The following is a 23233-nucleotide window of genomic DNA, read 5'->3' on the forward strand; positions in this document are numbered from 1 at the left end:
GCTTTGGTATTGTTTATTTAAGTATTCCTTGGGCATGGAGGGAAATCATCTGGAAGATGTAAGATCTGGAAGACATAAGATCTGGAAGATATAAGATATGCCATTCTTCAAATAAGCAGTTAAGTCAGTCTGTTTCATGATACAAACTAAAAACCAAGTGACTCTGGAGTTACAGAGTTCAAGTGTGAGCCTCTTCCTTCTCCCCTGGTGCTCCGAGGAAGGGCTAGGAGTTACAGAAAGATGGGATCATAGTGACCGCCAGGAGTTTCATATGAAATTGCCCCCAAATGGGAAAGGACTCCTTCCAGAGTGGGAAGGGGGTGGGATTATACAGTGGCCCCCTCTACTGAAGGGACATTTAACAGTGTCTGGAGACTCATTTGATTGACCTAACAGACGAGCTGGTATGGTATCTAGTAGAAGGAGGAGATGCTTGCGAACACAGTCACCACCCCCATTCTAGCACACAGAAGACTCTCAGCCAAAATGCTAACGGTGTCACCTACAGAAGTCCCCATTACAGTAGCATTTATTGAACCTAGTTGTCCCATTTAATAACAGCTACTGTGCACAGTGCAGCCATTTTTATCCTTGCTTTATGGATGGCATTGACCTTTGGTGAGCAACTAGGAAACTTGCCTTTGCGTATGAATTGGTCTCCGTAGATACAGGGCTCTGATGTCTGGAAGTCCAACCTCTGCACTGCAGAGGAAGTGAGCTGCCCACCACAGTCCAAATTAATAGGGCAGGCAGCCACTCCAGAGAGGCATCAGGAGACATGACTCCTAAATGTGCATTGGTTTAATGACTGGAGTTCTCTCTTAAGGATCACATCCTCTGAGTCTATTTTAAAACGGGATTTGTCATGTTGGTTCCTTAGCCAGGCAGATATCCCTTGGCCACAACAAGCAAAATCCCTGGGCTTTGTCTGTGCACCTGTGAGTCTTATTCCTATAAATACCTCAACCCTATTGGGCCAGCGGGCTAGGCCTCCAAATAGGCAACCAGAATCACACCCCGCCCTTGTCTCCTCCACATTCCTGCCTGTAGTTATTTATAGCCACATGTAGAAATGGATCCACCTATTTCTTGTTTGGGAGAATAACAGAGGCTGGAAAGGAATAGGAAGGGGAAACTGAACCTTTATACCCGTGTTTCCCAACCTTCCTAATGCTGTAACCCTTTAATACACTCTCTCGTGTTGTGGTGAACCCCAGCCATAAGTTATTTCATTGCTGCATCATACCTGTAATTCTGCTGCTGTAGTGTAAATATCTGATATGCAGGATAGCTGATAGGTGACCCCCAAAGGGCGTTGTGGCCCACAGGTTGAGAACTGCCACTTTATCCTGTTACGATTATAGTTCACGGTCAATTTGTAAGCCTCTCCCTCCTACAGTTTCCCAGGTTCTTGCCAGCTCTGGCCCCAGATCACTAGCAGCAAGTGAGGACTTTTTGAGACATACTAGCCTCAGCATCTGTCTGTCAGAGAGCTGATGTCTAAGCTGAGGTGTGTGCTATGGGCGTAGAATATCACAGTGATAGCGCCTGGCATCTTACAGATACGGTGTTGTTCTAGAAAGACTGGAAGATGGCCTTGGGTCCCAGGAGGGTATAGAGATCACTAAGTGGTCTTTACTCTGTGCCTGAAGTGACATCTACTACAGCCCCAAACTGTCTCTAGATCCTTGGAAGTCCTTAGCTGAAGTAGTTTCCTCTGAAGACACATACCAAATGAGCTAATTTCCCCCAAAGCCTTGAAAATTCTCTTCCAAACACTGTGTGTGAAGAAGGGAAATCTCTCTTTTCCATGTTTCTTTCCTGACCTAAGAGGAAGAAGTTCTAAATCTTCGCTGAGTTTTGAGGGAAACTTTTTAATTACCTCATTAATGACCTGACTTGATGATGGATTTTGTGTCTTTAAACAGTGTTTCTGCTTCGTGGACCTCTTAAAAAATTTGAAAGCTCACTTCTTACACATTTTAAAGTTGACATCTGTAATTTATCAGTAGTTGAGTAATTTAGTCCAATAGTTGCAAACGCTGGCTAACTTTATGTTGAGTGATGCTTGTGTATTTCAAACCTGGTTCAGAAAGTACGCAGTATGGCAGGTAAGCTAGTGCCATGATTGCAGACACCATTCATTTTGAGGAAAATATCTTCTACAAATTGAATTAGCAAAGCAATTCTTTATTGTTAAACTAATTGACCATGTCGGAGTTATTTTCTGGAAGAAGATTCCTGGCTTCATCTTTTAAAGCAAATACAGAGAAAAATCAAGAGGATGCAAAATTGTTATTGATCTGTGAGGTTGTCACCTCAGTAAAATGAGGTGTGTTCTCTTTGTTTCTCAGCTTCATTTCCCTCCCAAGAGCATATTTTCCCGTTGGCCCATCATCTTCCCGTTGGCCCATCATTTTCCCTCATAGGTGAGAATCAGGATAAGAAGGGCTTCTTCTTTGGAAAGCTCCAGAAAGCAGGCACTGTTCTCCAGCACAGCGGCAATAGGGAACCTGACCCACAGGAGGATCTAGGTGGTTTGGTTTTGTCCTTAGCCAGGTGACCTGGAAATTTTGTGTACGTCCCCAGGGTATGCATGTTCCTGTTCAAAGAATTCTGCTGTCAGAGGGAAGGGTAAAAAAAAAAAAAAATTTAAAATGACTTAGCTCATTCTCTTTTCTCAAGCTTCTAGTCTCCTCATCTCATTCATATGTGATCATGCAAGTGAGGAGAGGACAGACCCAGGACTATGCTCATGGCAAATATACTTCAGGTTATGTTGGCTTGGAATTCACAGCCCTGGTGCTGTACCTTCCAAGAGGCTGTGGAGTAGGGGAGGCAGCATGGTCAGCTAGGGTTCCCTGAAGACGATAGTATGTCCTCAAGACTGTGAACTGTCAGTGCCCAGCTAACTGGGTTCATGTTCCGGCTGCTGCCCTCCTGTTCTGTAGCCCACAGAAGGCCTCCCCCTTACCCTTCTCGGGGCAGTGCTGGCCCCTGTGAGTGAGCCACATGGGAACTTACATTCCTTGCGGTCTTGAGGCTCTCCCTGTAGCTCAGCTGGACTCTCTCCCCTGCAAACTGATGGAGTCCACTGGCCAGAGATGTGACTGCAGCCAAAACATGACCAGCGGAGAAAAGAGACCTAGAAGGATCTACCTAGGAGGCCAAAGCTCATATTACAAAGCTTGTTTCGTAGAGCCCTGAGGAAAAGCGAATTAGCGTCCTTGCATAAACCTCTGTGAGTCTAACTTAGCGTCCTCAGTCATGAAATACCCAAGGATGAATGAACACCCTGCCCGCACTCAAGCTACCATGTCATACACGGTTTCTGGCTCGCAGTTCTCCATATGTCCAAACCATTTGGCCAGCCAGAAAACAAGATGGATCATTGGCATCTCATTCACTGACTGTGAAGAAGGGCCTTGAGTGTCAAGCATGGTAATGAAGCAAAATAGTAAATGATACAGAGCCCGTTATATACTTTTGTTCACTATCCCCTCAATTCATACTGCTTCCTCACCTTCGTTGTTTACTTTCACTATTCGGTATTAGTTATCCACAGTTATTCTATTCCTTGGTACTGAAGTGAAGAGACAAGACCCAGAATTCTCCTTTCCCTACTCTTACATACCCAATATTTAAATTGGCTTCCAAATTATACTTTAAAACTTCCCAAGTGAAGTTTAAGACCAGTACCCTGAAAAGGTCATACTAAAAAATGAAGACAAACAGTACCTCAACACTCTAAGTCCATAGTTAGTCAGTCACAGTGTGAGAGAACCCAGCAACACATCGTCATTTAGCCATAAAGGTCAGCATCCCAGGGGTGGCTTTGTAACAGGCAGAGCTTGCAGAAATTTTCACCTTGTGTTCTACAGGTTATATTCTTTGAAGGTTTTTTGGTTTTTTGTTTGTTTGGTTTTGTTTTGTTTTGAACTTGCTCTACACGGAGGTACTGAGGGAAGGATGTACCGCAGAGCACAGGCATCTCTGCACTGTGTTCCACAAGGAAAACTTAGCTTTATAGAAAGTGTCTCCCACCAGGAACCATGTGCCACTAGATAGCAGTGAAGCAGATCTCCAGTGAACTGTGAAGCCAAACTGTCCCCCAGATCACAGAAGGGGACAGAGTTCTCCTCCCTCTGAAAAGAGGCACAGTTATAGATTATAGTTATGAACAGTTATCAGTAGCTTATAGTTAGTGTTCCTTGGCCTTGCCTGATTTAAAAAAAAAAAAAAAAAAAAACTTCACAAACAGGGACAGGGTTATAAAGACCATCAAGTCTTGGTTTCCTGGATAGCCGTCTGGGCAATGGGGAAAGAGACGCCGCCATACTTTCCTATGGTGTAGACTTCTACCTCTTGCCTTCCATATTGTGTATGCCGAGTGAGGATGGGAGCATCGGTCTTAGAGGATCATTCACAAGTGGGGACAAGGCTCCAGCTTTAATGCCCAGGGGGGTGCGTACCAAGCCTTCCATTCCTGGAAGACTTAAACATTCCTCAGCTGCTCTCAATACCAGCCCACCTTCCCAGAATGCTGTTCCTGACCGTCATCTCCTGTTTAATGTCCCCACTGCCTCCTCTCACATAAACAAGCCACATGACGCCTTTGGGACTCTGCCGAATAGATCTGACGGTCAACTTGATACAACCCAGAATCCCCACAGAGGAGAGTCTTCGTAGGAAGTTGTTTGGATGAAGTTGTCTTATGGGAACATCTTGGGGAAGGGAAGTGTGTTGGCAAGTGATGTAGGAAAACCCCGCCTACTCTTCGCACAGCACTAATCCGTGGCGAGAGTCCCACAAATGCTCAAAGACATGTCTCCCCTACAGTTATCCTGGCCCGTGGCAGAACAGAGTATTCTAGGGATTCCACAACAGGCCATGCAGCCTGTCACAGCACTGTCAGAGCAGTGGTTCTTATGGGCCATGACCGCTTTGAGGTTGACCGACTCTTTGACAGGAATCACCAAAGACCATCAGAGAAGGATTTACGTTATGATTCATGGCAAAAATACAGTTATGAACTAGCAAGGAAAGTAATGGTGTGGTTGGGGGTCATCCCAGCATGAGGAACTGTATTAAAGGGTCACAGCATTAGGAAGGGTGAGGGCTGCTGTGTTACAAAGAAGCTACAGGATGCGTGGATCTGTACACAGAGCGGCACTGGCCATGTGGGTTGTCCTACTCAAAGTGATGAGAGATATGGTATCCTCTGTCTGAGAGGGACGAGGAGATGTTTTGAGCTTAGAAGTACTGTCCCATAAGGGGTTTGGTCCTCAGAGTCTACCCAGCATCCACACCCTCCGGTTGACTCCATATTGAATTCTGATTACCAATTGCTTATATTGTAAGGATTGTTCCTGTGTCCCTCTGCTGACCCTGCATCTGGAGTGCACTCAGTATTTAAGGGGAGAGCAAGTGAGTACTCTCTAGTCACCTCCAGCCACCCACCAGAACATAGAGGGCATTAGGGATATCATTTCCCTGGCCTCAGAGCTGAGAATCCTGAGCAGCTGGGACCTCATTTGAGCCCATGAAGACCCAGCGCATACTGGCCTAGTTATGTCCCTGGACTGCATCCAGACTGCAACGGCAGGGCTGCTCGTCTGCCGGCACAGTTGTTGCTTGCTCCATCTACCTCTCTGTGCCTTCTGTTTGTGTTTTCAAGAAAAGCATTCCTTAAAATAGATGTTCTTCCTGATGGCGGGAGAGCTGGTGTGGGGCAGCCATGCCACCTCCCCGATTGCTTTCACTGGAGCCTGTTCAGGTCCTGGGAGTTTGCTGTGAGACTGTGTTGACATGGGGGCCTGGTTTGTTGTCACAAATAGGATGTCTCCAGGATGCACCTTCCTCTGTTTCAGTGGGTGACAAATTTCAACCCTACCAACCAAAGTTGAGTGGCGCAGGAGCCAGCAGTACGGGAGCCACTTAAATCGCCGTGTGTGTGTGTGTGTGTGTGTGTGTGTGTGTGTGTGTCTGTCTGTCTGTCTGTCTGTCTGTCTGTCTGTGTCTGTACATGTCAGCACAGTGTTCTCCCACTTCACATCCCAGTGTGTGTGTGTGTGTGTGTGTGTGTGTGTGTACATGTCTGTGCATGGAGTTTCCTCCCACTTCACACCCCAATGTGTGTGTGTGTGTGTGTGTGTTTGTGTGTGTGTTCTCACACATATAAAGCGAATTGGAATAGGAGCACAGGGATTCAGGAATTTCACTGTGGCACTTTTTCTTTGATTTTAGTGGAACACCATATGACCATCACTCTATGAAGTTAACATTTTAAAGCATTTCTCCTTAAAGCCAGAGGCCCCAGGTGCTGAAATGTGGGCCTATGGGATATGGTCAGAGGTGAAGGCAACCTTGTGTAGAGGAGCCCTAGGGGGAGGGGCAGTAGGGCTTGAAGTGCAGGGGGCTTCTATAGTGCATTCTTGGAGGTGGTATAATAGAACTTGTGCAGGGTGGACTACTATGGAGGCCCATAACAGGTTCGTGGGATGTAGGTACAGTGTATTTCATGCAGTGCGGGCTATGGTGGAGGTACAGTAGAAGCTTGGACGGTGAGGATGTGAACAGAGCTTTATCAGGGGCTCATGGGTGTGGGTGGAGGCATAGAGGCTTGTAGCAGTGCGTGCTGTGGGCAACTCCACAGCAGGAGCTTTCGATATGTGGGCAGAAGTAAAGTTGGGGCCCTGTGCTGCACAGGCTAATGAGTGGAGACCAATAATTCTTGGTGGCCTCTAACTCTTTGCACTCCCCTATCCACATAGTAGGGGCTGAGGCGCCTGACAAGTGGAAGGAAAACACAGGTCTCTCTCTTGCCAGTGATGACAAAACCTGTGTCGTGCCTTCCTGAGGAGTAAGGCAGGGTCTGAAGAAGGAATGCACTGTCACCTTCAGGTGGCTCCCAGGATACCGAGCTGTGGAGGACTTACTGTGTTTGTGACATTTGAGCCAAAAGTTTCTGTGGACGTTACTTAAGCCATTTGTTCTTCAGAGGTCAGCGTGCATGCTTCCAAATGGCTCCAACATAAACCAGTTCCCTACACTGTTGCTAGGGCTCAGCAGGCTTAGAGGCTGGGGTGGGTTGCTGACTGTAACCTGTGGGTTTAAAAACACTGATTAAATCCATAGCAGCGTTTCTGTATGGGATCATTGCCCCCAGGAGTTGCTGACCCTTTTGATGCCTTGCGTGTGGATGTAGCATGTGTGGCTAGCCCGCTACCCTTCCTTCAAGGAGGTTGTGATGTTTGTCTTAGTTATAAACAAAAGTGCAACTGTGTAGCCGCCTGTGGCCACACTAACTGGGTTCCAAGTGGGAGGCTGGAGATTTAAAGGAGAGGAGAGAAGTAAAGAGACCAAGATAAATTTTCGGATCATGGCCCAATGTTTACTAAGAGTCTGTGCTAATAAAGGGGGGGAGGCCCATCCCCTGCCACGCCAGGCTTCTTGATTCTTTGTTGCTAAGTTGTTAGCACTAGTCTGTCAGAGCTGTTATCATTAGGTCACCAAGTCCACAGGTTATTGGCTATCTCCGGAATATCTCAGGAAGACAAGTTCAGCCCCTCAGCGGTAGCTGCATCTTGGAGAAGAGCAGCAGCAGGCGACAGAACAATAAAGCCATCTAGGTCGGAAGGCTCCACTCCAGGTGGTCTCATTCTCAGTGGCTGCAAGGTCTGAGCCAGCTTACTCAGGGCTGGGGGAGGCTACACAACTGTGGTCTGTATTGATGTGTAACGTTGTAAATCCTGTATACTGGGATTTGTTGTAAGATCTTAAAAGTTACTACTTAAAGATGTCCAGGGTAAAACTTCAGGCAGTAGCGTTGGACAGTTTTCAATAGAGTCCCTTGAGATTTCATATCACGTAAAAGGAAACAATTTTTTGTTGATGGAAGTGTGTGGGGGTGTGTGTATCCTATGCCTGTGGAGGCCAGAGGTCAATATTGATTGTGTCTCTATCTTCCTATGCTTGGCTTACAGGTGGGGGGTGGGGGGTGGGGGTGGGGGAATATAACCTCCCATACCAACTTTTTCAATAAGTCCTGGAGATCCAAGCTCAGGTCACCATGCTTGCAATAGCAAGCACTTTACCCGCTGAACCATCCCTTCAGCTCCTATAAGCTCATGTTAATCCCAGCTCAGTCCATGTGTTCACTCACACATGTAATGGAAAAGTGTTCTTCAAAACACTGTATTACCTGTGAGGCACTGATACTTTCCTTTACCATTTTCCAATGAGGGTTGCAGTGTAGCTCAGAGTTAGAGACTGCATTGCATGCCTGAGGTCTTGGATTTGATTCCCAGCACCAGGAGGGGAAATTTTAAATCTTACCAATCACTACCGGCATATGTAGCTATGAGGGTCTATAGGATTATTTCTAATAATTGCTGATCCGTGTGATATGTCTCGCCTTAGAGACTCAGTGTGGTCCCTGGGAACCCACCCTTCCTGGCTCCCAACTACTCTTATTCCCCAGTAGTCCCCTGCCCCGCCCCTCAGTTTTGTGGGCCAGGTTCACACTGACTCAGTTTCTCAAGGAACATGCCCACTCCAAAGTCTACACCGTCTCCTGGTGTCTTAGTTAGGGTTTTACTGCTGTGAACAGACACCATGACCAAGGCAAGTCTTATAAAAAACAACATTTAATTGGGGCTGCCTTACAGGTTCAGAGGTTCAGTCCATTATCTTCAAGGTGGGAGAATGGCAGTATCCAGGCAGGCATGGTGCAGGCAGAGCTGAGAGTTGTATGTCTTCATCCAAAGGCTTCTAGTGGAAGACTGACTTCCAGGCAACTAGGGTGGGGATCTTATACCCACACCCACAGTGACACACCCATTCCAACCAGGTCACATCTAATCCAACAAGGCCACACACCTTCAAATGATGCCACTCCCTGGTCCAAGGATTTACAAACCATCACACCTGGTCTGTGGGTCAGAGCATCCCTTGCAGATGGGTGCTTAGTGAGTTTGGATTTCACCCTGCAAGAGAAACTGAGTCTCACGTATTTTAAAGACAAATAAGCCCGTGTTCACTGCAGGGTTGCCATCTCTAACCAGTGTGTGCAGGACACTGGGGTCTCCAGTAGGGTTTCACTGGAGCTGTGGTTATGATCCTGGTCTGACCCTGATGGCATCCAAAACCCATGACAGCATACCTACATATGTGCATAACGTAACATAAATACAGCGCACATTTGCTTTAAAGGGTCATAATGTGCATCCTTTAAAGGGGCAAAGTAGTATGGGAGACCGGGCAGGAAGATCTCAAGTTGGAGGCTAGCCTGGGGTATATAAATTTGCCTGGCTCAAAAAGGCAAAAGAGGCAGGGAATAAGCTGAACGAATGAATGAATGAATGAATGAGGGAGGAGAGGTGGTCCTGAACTGAGTTCATCAGTGTTTAATGAGTGAGCACTAAGGTCTCTATATTTATTCACTTTTCCAATGATATAATGAAAACTTTCTTTTACCTGACATGCCTGTCTTAGAGGCTCCAGTGAACATTCTCACTGTGGAAGAGAGCATAAGTGATTTTGTTACTCACCTGCATGTCTTCACCCTGGGTTTAAAAAAAAAAAAAAAAAGAGTAATATTGGTTGAAATGGACACCATGAGTACCTCTACAGATAGTCGCAAGAAACACCAGGTTTGCTGTGAGTGGCAGTTTGGGTTTTGTAGCTTATTGTAGTCAGCATGTTTGATGGAAGTGGTTTTGTGTTGCAGATTACTAAAAAATGACTAACCTTTTTTATATGATGGCTTTAAGAGGTCACTCTGTGGCAGTGACGGCCACAGACTGTCTTTGTCGGTGTCTAGGCAGGAGCCTCCACATGTCATCCATCCCTGATTTCTGTCTGTCACAAACACGTGACAGAAGCGCCTTTGCATGTTGTACACCTCTAAAATCAAGGCCTCCAGGGGGCTTACTTACCTCTTCCTGCTGCTTCTGTGACATCTTGTTTCGGGGTTCTGTGACATCTTGTTTCGGGGTTCTGTGACATCTTGTTTCGGGGTGCCAGACTGGCCTCACTGAGGCTCTGGATTAGTCTCCAACACTTAAACTAATCAATCAATCAATCAATCATCATCATCATCACTCGGCTGCCAGAACTCTCCTTGGTTTGGGAATGTTTTGAGACCTGAATTTCTCATACAAACACATCTTCATTGACAGATGAAATACCGGTTTAAGTCCATTTATTCTGACCATATGCTTTCTCACACTTGATCTCTGTTTTATTTCAAAGCTTGTTTTCCACTTCCAACTCTCCTGGTGTACATCAGTAAAATCCTTCAGTTTCCTTCCTTGATGAAGCATCTTTATCTCTGGGTGTTTGAGAAACATTGTTGCCAATCCAGGAGGAAACCTGACCACAGGCGAGCAGATTCCCCCAGCATGGCCCGCCGCGGAGAATTCAGTAAACAAATTGATAATGAGGTAGCATGAAATGGGGCATCAACAGAAACCCCAAAAGTCATTCCAAATCATATCACCATCGCAGTCCCCACAACTGAGATGCATCATCAGAAGAGAAGCATCCAAAGAGTTGGTATGCACTTGTCTTGCTCTCCAGCACTTACTCAGATGCACAGAGTGTAGGTTGGGGTGGGCTCGGAGACCACTGCCCAGGCAGGAACTCCATCATCTGGCTGGTCATACAGCACTCGGGTGCAAGTGCCTGCTTCTGCTGCTTGCTACCTAAGCACAAAACAGCCTGTGTTGGATGCACATCTTTACAATGTTTGCTGCCATTGCTGTCTGGGCTTGGCTAGAGCTGAGCTCATGTAGGCAGTTTGAAACTACTGTCTTTCCAGCAAAACATCAGGAGCACATAGAGATGGATCTTGAATTTTTGCTAAACTTTATTCAAGCTCACAATTCATGAGTTGTCTCTTAGATACCCCTGTCCCCTGATGAGTGTGCACTGTGTCCTTCAAGTATCAGTAGTTGGGGGAGAGGGGGACAGAAAGCCACAGATGGTAGTACTGCTCTTCTCACGTGTGCAATTATGGGTGATAGTCAACAGATCTATTTTGTTTGCTTGGTTGTTGTTTGTTAACTGATATTTATACAGCTCTGGAATGTATAATGTCAACCAAGTAGAGGACAGATGAGCCTGCTCTTGAGTTCCTTATATGACTGTCGTTGGTATGCGTCAGGGTGGCAGTAGATGCAACTGTAAGCTAGGCAGAAGTACTGCCATTTTTTAGGCCTTCTGCTGACTGCTGTTTCCCCATGCAGAGTGTGTCAGCCAGCAGTTCCCTTCCAGCCTTTTGCTGGACAAGGATCCCGTGTTGGATTGTAGCTGAGAAAATGCAGGAACCCCCAAATTCCTCAAAAGCATTTGTAGCTGGCTCAGTCGGTAGCACGTTTGTCACATGTGAATGAGGACCTGAGTTCAAGCCCCAGAGCCAATGTATCTGTCGATCCTGTCATCCCAGCACTGGGTAAGCAGGGACAGGTGGATCTATAGGACTTTCTGGCCGGCCAGCCTAGCATGCATGGTGAGCTCTGTGGCAATGAGAGACCCTGTCTCAAAGAACGGGACATCCCGAGGAATGACACCTCCAGCCTCTCTGTCCCAAGCTGAGCATGTGCATGCACACAAATGTAGAGCGCACATGCATACGTGGATCTGCAGACATTGAGGTGACTCTAGTTCTCCAGACACATCTGTCCAATGCTGAGTTTCCATTATCTGTCATGCATCCTTTGGAGGAGAGACAAGCTGGCTCTCCAGTTAATCACTTTTTTAATCTATCTAGAAGGAAAGATCCAAGCTTGGAATAAATTATTTCCATAAACCTTCTTTGTGTTTACCTGCTGTTCTACTAAATGGGAAAAGATCAAGTGATATCTGTAAACTGGAATATTTCTTAGTAAGCCAACCCAGTGCAGATAAGGGTTTCTTATATATTTTGTTTTGGAGTTTTTATTTTTGTTTTTTTCAGATAGCTGTGGGAAGGGTTTGATCCTATGCAAAGAATTTTCCAGCGTTCATGTGTTTTCGTGAAGTAGAAACAACTGTGCACTAGAGGGGGGAGGCGGTTGTTTTGATCTGATGTGTGCCCGCTGATTTGTGGTCCTCTGAACACCAGAGGCCAAGACAGGTGCTATAACTGCAGGATGTGTATGAGCCTGCTGTTGGACACACTAGTCTGGAGCCCTGAGCTCTGACTTCCCGGGTGACTCCCAAAGCCTGAGACAAGACCAGTGAGTCCCATAACCAACCCCACACTGGTCCCATTTAAGACATGAAGAAGCATGCTATATGGTAGGTCAAGAGAGCAAGGAACACAGCATATCCAAAATTACAGACTTCCTCCCCAGACATGGATTCTCCAGTAGCATACTTACTGGATAGAGGGGGGGAAAAGGGTATAACACTTCTTTCCCTTTTTACGACCTGCAGTTTATAAGATGTATTAGCAGCTAAGCCATGCTTCTTCAGGCTCTGAGCTCTCGGGAAGCTCTTGAGTTTATGGCAGGATAAGTACGTGTTGAAATGTTCCAAACATTTCTGTCCTGCCTTCTTTTTTTAAGCTGTGTCCAACTCTGCCCCCAAACCCTAAATGGCCTTATATGTTCCTCTTCCCTGACTGGCCACACACTCCCAGCTCTACAAGAGGACTCCTTACCCTTCTTTTGGGGGGGTAGACACAGAGTATCAGTCACTTAAAGGCCAGATGTTGGAGCTGCACTTCCAGGTCTGCTGGTGACAGCCTGGAGCCTCATCCTGGCCGTCTGCCTCCATCCCGCCCCCTTCCTGCTGCACCCATACCAGGTTCTGCATCACTCTCTTCTCTGTGCAGAAAGACAGTTTTACAGAACTTCGGGCCCTCGGGTACAGATGGCACCATTAACACTTTGCTTTCTTCTTCACAGACACGAGACGACTTCCTGGGCCAGGTGGACGTGCCTCTTAGTCACCTTCCGGTAAGGACGGTTCCAGACTCTGGGTTGCATGCTGGGGTTGGGGGCTTCAGGGCTTTACAGCGCCTGTCTGTAGAGTATGACAGACATGACAAAGGGGCTGAGACGGGGAGTGTGTGCTCGGGCCATGGCCATGGCTCTTGCTAGACGGCATCCCTCTGGAGGGGTCAGATAGAGGTCAATTTAGCTGTCAAAGTCTCCATCTGTCACATGGCTGCCCTTGTTAGCATCTCTGGCTCACCTCCCTTATTTCTCTACTCCTCCACTTTTAGCCATTGCCCCTTATGGAATAGCTATCGTCTCCCGTCCAGGTTCATCTTAAGGGCTTGGTTTTTGTTTCCGTGTAGTCTTTGGTATAGCTTGGTGGTCTTTCCCCTTTGGTTAAAATCGTTACACCTGTACAGGCTGCTGCTTCCCAGCCTGTATGTTTATGACTTTCCAATTGGTTGGAGATGGAAAAGAAGATTCTGTTGGTTGTAAGTGTGCCTGTTCACTGACGGTGCCACCCTCACCTCAGAATGCTCCAGGTTAGCCTCTGTGGCCCCGCCTCCCTTCCTCCCATCTCAGTGAGAAGACAGAGGGGGCTGTGGACTGTGATTGCAGTTTGGGGGAGTCACCTGCACCCTGTGTCAGTGTAAATAGATGGCTCATATACCAGCTGACATTCCTAAGACTGTTTCGTCCCCACACACACACACACACACACACCGCCACCTCTCCTCCCCACCCCACCCCCAACCCCCAAGCAGCTCAAAGTGTCATAAGTAACAGCTATGAGAGGAGAATCAAATACTTCTGCCTTACAAGGGCATCGTGTGTTTCAACCCTTGTGTGAGCACGGAGCATAAATAGTCTATAAACTAAAGTGACCCGGGAGGAGCCAGTACAAACCTGGTGTGTGGAAACCAGGGCTGTTTCCGATGGCGAGTGCTAGGAAAGGGAGGCTCTGCAGATGTACTGGGAAGGAATGCAGTGGCAAGCCATGATGTCACTCTCTTGAGATGTCAGCTAAGGAAGAGTCTTCAAGAAGCAAGCACATTAAGATACATGTGTTTCTATGTACAGAGCTGGTACCCTGTGGTTGTACTGCGTAATGCTTCTATGAGAACCACATCCGAAACCTAGAATTTTTTTCACACAAGGGAGGGGGCATGAGTACATACCCACAGATGCAGGGACAAGGTATCCAGCTCCCTTGGAGTGCCTGTGAGCCACCCCATGTGGGTGCTGAGATACGGACTTTAGATATGGACGTTCTGATAGAGCAGGAAGCACCCTGAACCGCTGAGCTATCTCTCCAGCCCCAATCAGGATGATTCTTTTTAGGCCTTATTGAGAATCTCTGAGTGTCTCAAAAGCTGCACAGAAAACTGTCTTAGTTAGGGTTACTGTGGCTGTGCTGAAACACCATGACCAAAGCAACTTGGGGAGGAAAGGGTTTATTCGGCTTATGCCTCTACATCACAGTTCATCATCAGAGGAAGTCAGGACAGAAATTCAAGCAGGGCAGGAACCTAGAGCCACAAAAGGGTGCTGCTTACTGGCAGCTCCTCCTGGCTTGCTCAGCCTGCTTTCTTACAGAAACCAGGACCACCAGCTCAGGGATGGCTCTACCCACAGTGGACTGGGCCCTCCCCCCCATCAATTGCTATCTAAGAAAATGGTCCCAGAGGCTTGTCTCCAGCTTGATCTCATGGAGGCATTTTCTCAATTGAAGCTCCCTCTTCTCTGATAACTCTAAAAGACTTCAGGCATTCCTGACTCTGTGGGCTTCCCTGTTGTGTTCTTCAGGTGAAAACTGGAAAGTCATGCTTTGAGACAATGTTAATCAGTTGGCCATTTTTCGTGTGGCTGTCCCCAGACTCTCTTCCCTACAGTAAGAACCATGCATTTGTCAAGGGAAAGTATTGACTCATAGTCTTTAGGAGGCATAAGTGAGGAGCTGGAGAGATGGCTTAGCGGTTTAGAGCATTTGCTGCGTTCTTCCAGACAACCTGAGTTCAGAATGCATCACCCACGTCCAGTGGCTCACTGACACCTCAAGTCCAACTCCAAGGGTCCTGAGATCTTCTGGGCTCTGCAGGCACTCGCACATAGCACAGATACGTCTACATGCACAGACACAGGCACAGACACATGCACATGCATAGACACAGACACATGCATAGACACAGACACATGAACAGACACATGCATAGACACAGACACATGCATAGACACAGACATATGCACAGACACAGGCATAGACCAGACATATGCACAGACACATGCATAGACCAGACATATGCACAGACACATGCATAGACACATACACAGACACATGCATAGACACAGACACAGACACAGACACATGCACAGACACATGCATAGACACAGACACATGCATAGACACAGACATATGCACAGACACATGCATAGACCAGACATATGCACAGACACATGTATAGACACAGACATATGCACAGACACATGCATAGACCAGACATATGCACAGACACATGCATAGACACATGCACAGACACATGCATAGACACATGCACAGACACAGAGACACCTGGTTTTGGTTTTTGGTTTGTTTGTTTGTTTGTTTTACATCCTTAAAAGTTAAAAAGAAATGCTGAGAGTGGAGGTACAGTCTGTAATCCCAGCACTTGAGAGGCAGAGGCAGGTCATCTCTTCAAGTTCGAGGCCAGGCAGGACTCTGATACCCCCACCTAAAAAAAAAACAAAAAACAAAAAACAAAAAACAAAAAACAAAAAGAGATATAAGTAAAAGTTCCACCGCCTTTCTCCCGGATGCTCTCTTTTGTGTGATTTAGGGGTGGCTGGTTTAAAAGGCATCATGCTTCCAGTGAATAGAGGTGTGTTCTTTACAGACTAATTCAGTACAGGGAATAACTGAGCTTTGGGATTCTGAGTGGTAACCCGGGTAAGCTTTCAAAGAAGTCAGTGCCATCAAGGCCCAACATGAGAATAGAAACCAGCTCATTAAGAAGATCACTGTGTGAGCAAAATATATTCCATGAATATATGAATATATGAAAAGGGCACAGTGGAAGTCATTATTTCATATAATTAACATATACTAAGATTTTTATTTTTTTAGTTTTAAGATTCCACAGAATAAACAGGACATTCTTCTGGTTATGGAAATGCCCAGAGAGAAGCCTATGTTATAGCACCATAGCCCAACAAAGCAGTGGTTCTCAACGTCCTGACACTGCGAACCCCCCACCCATAACATTATTTCCCGGGCTATCTCACAACTGTAATTTTGCTACTGTTATGAATTATAATGCAAATATCTGTTTTCCGATCGACTCGGGCGACCCATGTGAACTACCTCCAAGGATATGGACTACAGTAGAAAGCAGAGGGGGGGAGGTGAAGGTAGATCCCTTGTGCTCCGTGTGATAGTAGAAGCGGTTAATTCTGCATGTACTTGGCCATGAGACCCTGGATTTGAAGCTATTACATTTATATTTGGCTGTGTGTGTAAGACACTTGTGGGAAAATTGCACCAGTGTTCGTTCTGTGTGCTCAGGCAAGCTTAGAATGTGTTGTTCGTGTTCAGTCTATTTGGTGGCCTTTCATCTTGACAGCTACATAGCCATTGCTATTGAAAAGGTATCAGCTCAGGACCCCCAAGTTCTCAGCACAAAGACGATTTATTGGCCTCAGAGGGACAGAGGACAGGGATAAGGGATAAAGACAGGAGGTAGAGGAAAAGGGAGAAAGGGGGGAGGGGAGAAAGGGAGCAAGGGAGATGGGGAAGGGTATTTGCAACGAGGGGAACAGGACCAAGGACTGCCTCTAGATAAGGAAGAGACAAACATGGCACATAGGAAAAATGGCAGTTTATAAAGGTACAAGGGTCCCCCATGTCAGGATGAGGTGTTTAATTTTAATTGGACATGTTAATTAGGGTAGCCAAAGGGGGCTTTCAATTGCTGGACTTGAATGTTTTGATAGCTGGGCCTTAGTGGTCATCCTCAGGAGGAGGAAGTCAACAAATATGGGAATAGACCCTGGTGGCTAGCTTTAGGAATGTAATCTAACAGTTTTTAGCAAGGCAGGGGGAGAAGGGGAGGAAGAAGGGCAAGGCCTGCCAGAGCCATGCTCACCATGCGCAAGCTGGCTAGAGTCCCTTCCATTGTGGTTAGACTCTATGTAGCCTACAGATGCAACAGTTGTCAGAAGCATCCCCCTTTAGGTAAGAGAAGATAAGAAGATGAAAAATCTTTCAGTCGACCTACTGGGGTTAAGAGATGACTCGGCTGTTCTTATGAAGAACTTATGTTCCCAGCACCCACATCAAGTGCCTCACAACAGCCTACAATGCTGACTTGAGAGACTACAAGCCCCTCTTCTGGCCTCATGTGCACATGAGGTGCCTCATTCACACCCATGTGCACGTGTACAGGCAGAAATGTTTACACAATGGAGAAGATCCATGGAGATCTGGAGTGTGGGGACAGTGGCCCTGGCAGCCACCCCTCCTGGCCTTTTTAAGGGCTAAGGAGCCTGACTAAGTATATGGCTATTAATTGACAACTTAGCTGCATTAGCGGCTGGAGAATTCATTCCTTGAACGAATATTTACTGGTAGGAGGGATTCTGGTCTTGGTAAGTGCGTCAGCAAAGCCAGTTCTCTCTTGTGGAGCTCAGTGCTGGTTTTATGGCAGCCACATACCAGTGTTTGAAATGCTGCCCGGTGTGATGACAGAACCCACTTACAAGTATTTGTTATTTTCATTAAGATTTAAACATAAGCCACTTTGGCAAGCGGCTATTAATACCAGATGACACTTTCGAAAATTAGACCAGAATTCCCTCCTTTGGGTCCAACGTGGTTCTCATTTTCCCTTTTTCCCTAGATCCATACTCCACTACCAGGGCATCCATGGGCTAGGGATCCTAAAACCCATTGGAAAGCCTTGTCAGTTTCTTTCTTCCCCTCTTGCTACACACCATTTCTCTGTAATTCTGCACATAATTATACCAAGGTATTTAATTTCAATTATGATAAAAGCCTTCAGAATTGAGATCATAGAAATAAAAATAAATTGGGTTTTTTTTCCAAATCCAAATTGACAGACTACTTAATTACCTGTTCCTCCATGTTTATATATATATATATATATATATACATATATATATACATATATATACACACACATATATATACTCACACACATATATATATATATTCAGCTTTTAAAATACTATTATTATGCTCTCTTTATTTTTCATTGTGCTTGGTGCTACGTGCTTCTGCCATGGCACTTAAATGGAGGTCAGAGGATAACCCAGAAGAACAGCCTCTCTCTCTACATAGTGGCCATGGGGTTGATCTCAGGCGATCAGGCTTGGTAGCATGTGCCTCCACCCACATCCTATTAAGCTATCTGATGTACTTGGAGTGGTGTAGTCCCTCCTATACATTACTGCTCTCTCCTTTTCCCTCCCGTGTGTTGGCCCCTTTTTTCCTCCTAGACACCACAGTGAGAGAAAATATGCAGTGTTTGCCTGAGGTTTCATTCAATAGACTTCAAACCAAATTAATCAGAAACAATAAAAGTGATTTCATGCTGAATAAGTATATTCCTTAGGACTGTGTTTCAAACTAGTGATGAGCTGCTGTCTTGTTAATTAGGATAGTACATCTTTATTCTTTAAGGAAGTCTTGTCTCAGGCTCCTTTCTGATGCCCAGCGTGGCAGAAAGCTCTTTGGAAATCAGGGATTTGATGGCCAGGGGGAAGGAGAAGTGACCTTAGTGTAGATGGCTGTGAACTTGCTTTAAGTAACTTGAATGCCCCATTTTGTGTAGTTAATGTGTGTGGTTTGGAGAGAGAAATACTATAGACCTACCAGCTGAAGCCCCTTTCCTCACCGACAGCCAGCCACAGCTGTTCCTAGCAGATACCGGCACTTGCAATATCAAACTTCTCCTTCAGAGTCTCAGGCTCGCTTTGCTAAGCGTTTTCCTGCGTCCATTTGCCACATAAGTTCCCTGACCCAGAGAAGCCCCTCACCCTCACTCCCAGCCCCCTGCCCACAGGGTAATTTAGAGGGCCAGTGTATCCTCTGCTAATGTACAAGCACGGAGGTACAAACTTCAGCTTCGTGGAACCCACATCTCTGCCGCAGTCCATTGCCAATACCTGGGCACAAGGATTAATTAAGCAGTGTAGTGGGCCAGGTGGCTGTTATATGTAAGACCAAATTGGCAGCCTGCCGGGAGGAAAGTGCATGCACGCTGGGAGCCAAGAGGTGGGCAGAGGAGATGGAGACAAAGCTGCCTTGCGTGGTGGGTGGTCACTGCCTGCTAGCCCAAAGCAAGCGAGGGAGGCAGTGACAGTAGCAATCCGAATCACCTCCTTTGATCATGGATTCCTCCACCCTTTGTACTCAAGGGCTTCAAGATGAAACAAAGTAATTTTAGAATCCTGATTCACTTTCTGTCCTGGCTGTAGTCGCACTTCCCAGGTTTCAGTTGTGTAGGGACAGGGAATGGACAGGGAACTGTGGTTTGAGCTGTGGGGGCAGCTGGGACATCTGCTTCCTTCTCTCCAATTCCTGACTGTTTATCTTCAGTATTTATTTTCTCCTTTATTGCCCTTTGAGGAAAAGACTGAGGCAGAGCAAATGTGGGGAGTGAACATTTATGTAGGACAGAGAGCTAAAGGAAACAGCCAGAGCTCTAAGACATTGCTAAAGGACCGGCTTTAAAAGATGGGAATCTGCCTGTCAGATGTGGTCACCTTCCATCTGAAGATAGGGGAATTCTCTAAGGTTCCTTTCTGGGCCCCTGCTTTCCTACACGAGGAGAGTGCCCTCAGAGGCAAGGCCAGGTTGCATCAAAGCAGTTCCAGTATTCCCTGAGCAGAGGCTCGAGGCCTTGGTGACACACTTGTTACCAAGGAGATGCAGGATGGCAGCAGGACGGAGGCCTGCAGAGGAGATGAGAGGCTGTAAATGAGAACAGTCCTTTCGCCTACCAGCTGCTCACAGGCACAGCCCTGCCAGTGGGCTTCCTGCTGTCCTCACAGGGCCACAGGAACAGCCTTGGCTGTGGCCAAGTATGATTGCTGGTCCTTTGAAACTTCTCTTTTCAGACCCGTTTGCTACATGCCGTCCATGATTGAAACTGGGCATAGTGTATCTTCCACCTTCTGATTAGGGATAAAAATAACTTGAAGGCATCCCTGATAACAGGATGAAGTTCTGACAGGTGTTCTCCCGTTGCACCCTGGAACCTTCTCCCGCCTCTTCCCTTCTATGCCTCCCTGTCGCCCCCACAGCTCTTAATGTTCTCCACCGCTGCCAATTCCAGATTCTCTGGATCCTTGGGCAGTCATTGCACTGGGTAGAGAGACGCTGTTACAGAAATGTAAATGTCTCCATCTCAGCCACGGTTGTATCTGTGCAGCATGGGCTGACTGCTTTCCTAGTGTGGAGCATGTTCAGGAGAGTGGACCCTAAGGTAGTCTAGGTGGTATATGTTCTTACGTTCATAGCCGCGGGCAGGATAACGATGCTTTCTCGGGTGTGCCCATCTCTTCCTGATCTCTTCTTCAATACCATCTCTTCCTGAGGGCATTTTCTAGGTGAGGAAGCCTGGGTCCAGAGAGAAGGGTGGTTTATCCCAGCTGGCGACATTGCTGGGCCTGCTACTGGTTCTTCAGTACTGAGGTGTGCCTACACCATGGCCGACAGAGGCAGGAGGAACCTGAGGCTGGGGAGTGGCGGGTGGGTTTTTTAAGTCTGGGCCTTTAGCAACTTTCTCCTACATTTGCCTTCCAGATGGTTTATTTTCACCACCTATCACAGAGACAAGGATTCTGCAAAAATAGCCATTCCCTTTAAGACGACAGCACTGTCCACAAAAATGCCCCTCCCTCCCCCAGGTCCCATAGTGCAGTATGCTTCAAGTCAACTCTCTGCATCTTTCTCTGTTGTGGTCTACTTTTTGAGGAAGGGGGGGGGTGGGGAGGCACTTACTTAAAGACCTTAGGGAGAGGGAAACTCAGCAATGTCTGTGGAAGAAAGGAAAGTCTAGTCGAGTGTGAGTCTGTTCTCCAGTCTGGAATTCACCACTGCCTTCTCTTTGGGGAACACTGCCTTTAAGGTGAATGGTTAGTGTTAGAGCAACTGTTCTCAACCGTCCCAATGCTGCAACCCTTTAGTACATTTTCTCATGTGGTGGTGACCCCCCCTCCCCACCATAAAATTAGCTTTGTTGCTACTTCATGACTGTAATTTTGCTACTGTTACAGATTGTTATGGTGACCCCTGTGGAGGGGAGTGGGGGTAGAGGTCAAGTGATCCCCAGGCTAAGAAATGCTGGGTTAGAGGATTTTCCGTGAAGGGTATTTTGCACCTGCCTTTTGTTGCGTGGCATTCATTGAGTCTGCAGCACCCCAGGTGGAGCTGGTCCACGATGACAGTGGCCAGGACTGTGTCTGGCACCTTGTGTGGGCTGTGTGTAGACCACTGTCTTAGCTGATTAGTTTAATCCTCACAATTCAGGAAGCCCTCGTTACTACAGACAAGGACACCAGAGCCCACAGACAGACAGAAGGACCACCCAGCCCTATAAAGTAGTGAAGACAGAACATAGACTCAGGGCCTGCTTCTTGCTCTATGTGTTTTCTTGCTTGATATGTGAACAGAAGAGTGTCCAGAGCCCTCTAGTCCTCCTCAGTTCCTCACCGATGCCCACCAACAGCCCTGCAGGCTGTTAGTCTTTTCCCTCTACCGTTGAATTTGTTCTCCATCCAAGGCTAGGTGCTGTGGCAGCCCCTCCCACATCCCTACAACCCTCAGGCCAGGCACTCCGATGCCACCAGAATTTTCCTTTATGTTGACTAAAATTACTAAAAAACAACAATTGTCGGCATTAGTATTCTTTCTCAATAGTCTTTTATTATTATTATTATTATTATTATTATTATTTGTGTATGTGTATATTGGCAGGTACATGCAGAGGTGAGAGAACAAGCTTTTAGAGTTGGTTCTTCACTCCCATCAAGTGCATTCCTGAGATTTAACTAAGGTCTTCAGGCGTGTCAGGGAGATCGTCACAGTGGGGTGAAGATGTAAAACCTGGTCACATGGGCGCAGGAAGGAATTTTCGTATCACTGGGGTAAGAACAGGGCAAAGTTTGCTGAGAGCTCAGAAGGTTGAAGTGAAAACTGAAGTCCCCGAGTTCAGTCCCCAGAGCCCACAGGACTGACACAGGCACGAACTCACAGAGACAGCACGCATAAAGCTGCACAAGTTCAGGGGGAAAAAAAATCCCAGCATGGAGAAGGGGAAGTAGACAGAGCCCTGTCCCTCTCCAAGAAGCTGCTTGCAGTTGATGCCTTCTGGGAAAGAGAAAATCGACTTTCTCCAATGGAGCAACGTTGAGTACATCAACTGCACTCCAGGGCAGGCCACTTGCTCAGGAGGAGCTGGCCAACACAAAACAGATCCCCTGGTTTTGTTTGTGTGTGTGTGTGTGTGTGTGTGTGTGTGTGTGTGCTTTTTTGGTTCGGTTTGATTTAATTTGGTATATTTTTATCTTTGGGGTTTGTTTTGATTTTAGGGGTTTCTTAAGAGAGGCAGAATTTGAAGTTGGGTGTGTAGGGACATAGTCTCTAGGAGGACTTAATGGGGGGCAGGAAAGGATATGATCAAAATATATTGTTTGAGAAAACATATAAAGCCAATAAATGAAAAGGCATTATGGTGTGTACATATGAATATAATCGTATGCCTTACAATTCTAGCAGTGAGGGCCGGGCAGTGGTGGCGCATGCCTTTAATCCCAGCACTTGGGAGGCAGAGGCAGGCAGATTTCTGAGGCCAGCCTGATCTACAGGACAGTCATGGCTATACAGAGAAATCCTGTCTTGAAAAGCAAAAAACAAAAAACAATAAACAAACAAACAATTCTAGCAGTGAGGAAGCAGGCACAGGAAGATACCCTCAGCCCCCTACCCTGGGTTTCTGATCAGCCACACTAGCCTAATCAATGAGTATCTAGCCTAATCAATGAGTATCAGTTCATTGAGAGAAGAAAAAGAAGGTGGCCAGTGTGTAAGGTTGTCCTTTGGCCAGCACACAGTAGGTACATGCACGCCAGGAAAAGGGGGTGGGGGTGGGGAATAGGAGAATCTGAAGCCATTAGGAAGAAAGGATGTAAACAGAATTCAAATGTAAATACATACTCTCTCTTCATTCTCTTGACATAATACATCATTGTATTGTGGTTTGCCTCTCTTCCTATAAAAGCAAATATTT

General features: G+C 46.6%; 1 protein-coding gene across 12 annotated transcripts in view; it reads left to right on the top strand.

Moving 5' to 3' along the window:
- Positions 1-23233, top strand: part of Nedd4l (NEDD4 like E3 ubiquitin protein ligase) — a 323858-nt gene that overhangs the window by 239418 nt on the left and 61207 nt on the right. For all 12 annotated transcript variants that reach the window (XM_021151067.2, XM_029471743.1, XM_029471742.1 and 9 more), the window contains one exon: positions 12894-12944. In XM_021151067.2, coding sequence (XP_021006726.2) covers positions 12894-12944 — 51 coding nt within the window. The remainder of the gene's footprint in view (positions 1-12893; positions 12945-23233) is intronic.

The sequence above is a fragment of the Mus caroli genome, chromosome 18 (genome assembly GCF_900094665.2).
Source record: "Mus caroli chromosome 18, CAROLI_EIJ_v1.1, whole genome shotgun sequence".
NCBI classification, from domain to species: domain Eukaryota; kingdom Metazoa; phylum Chordata; class Mammalia; order Rodentia; family Muridae; genus Mus; species Mus caroli.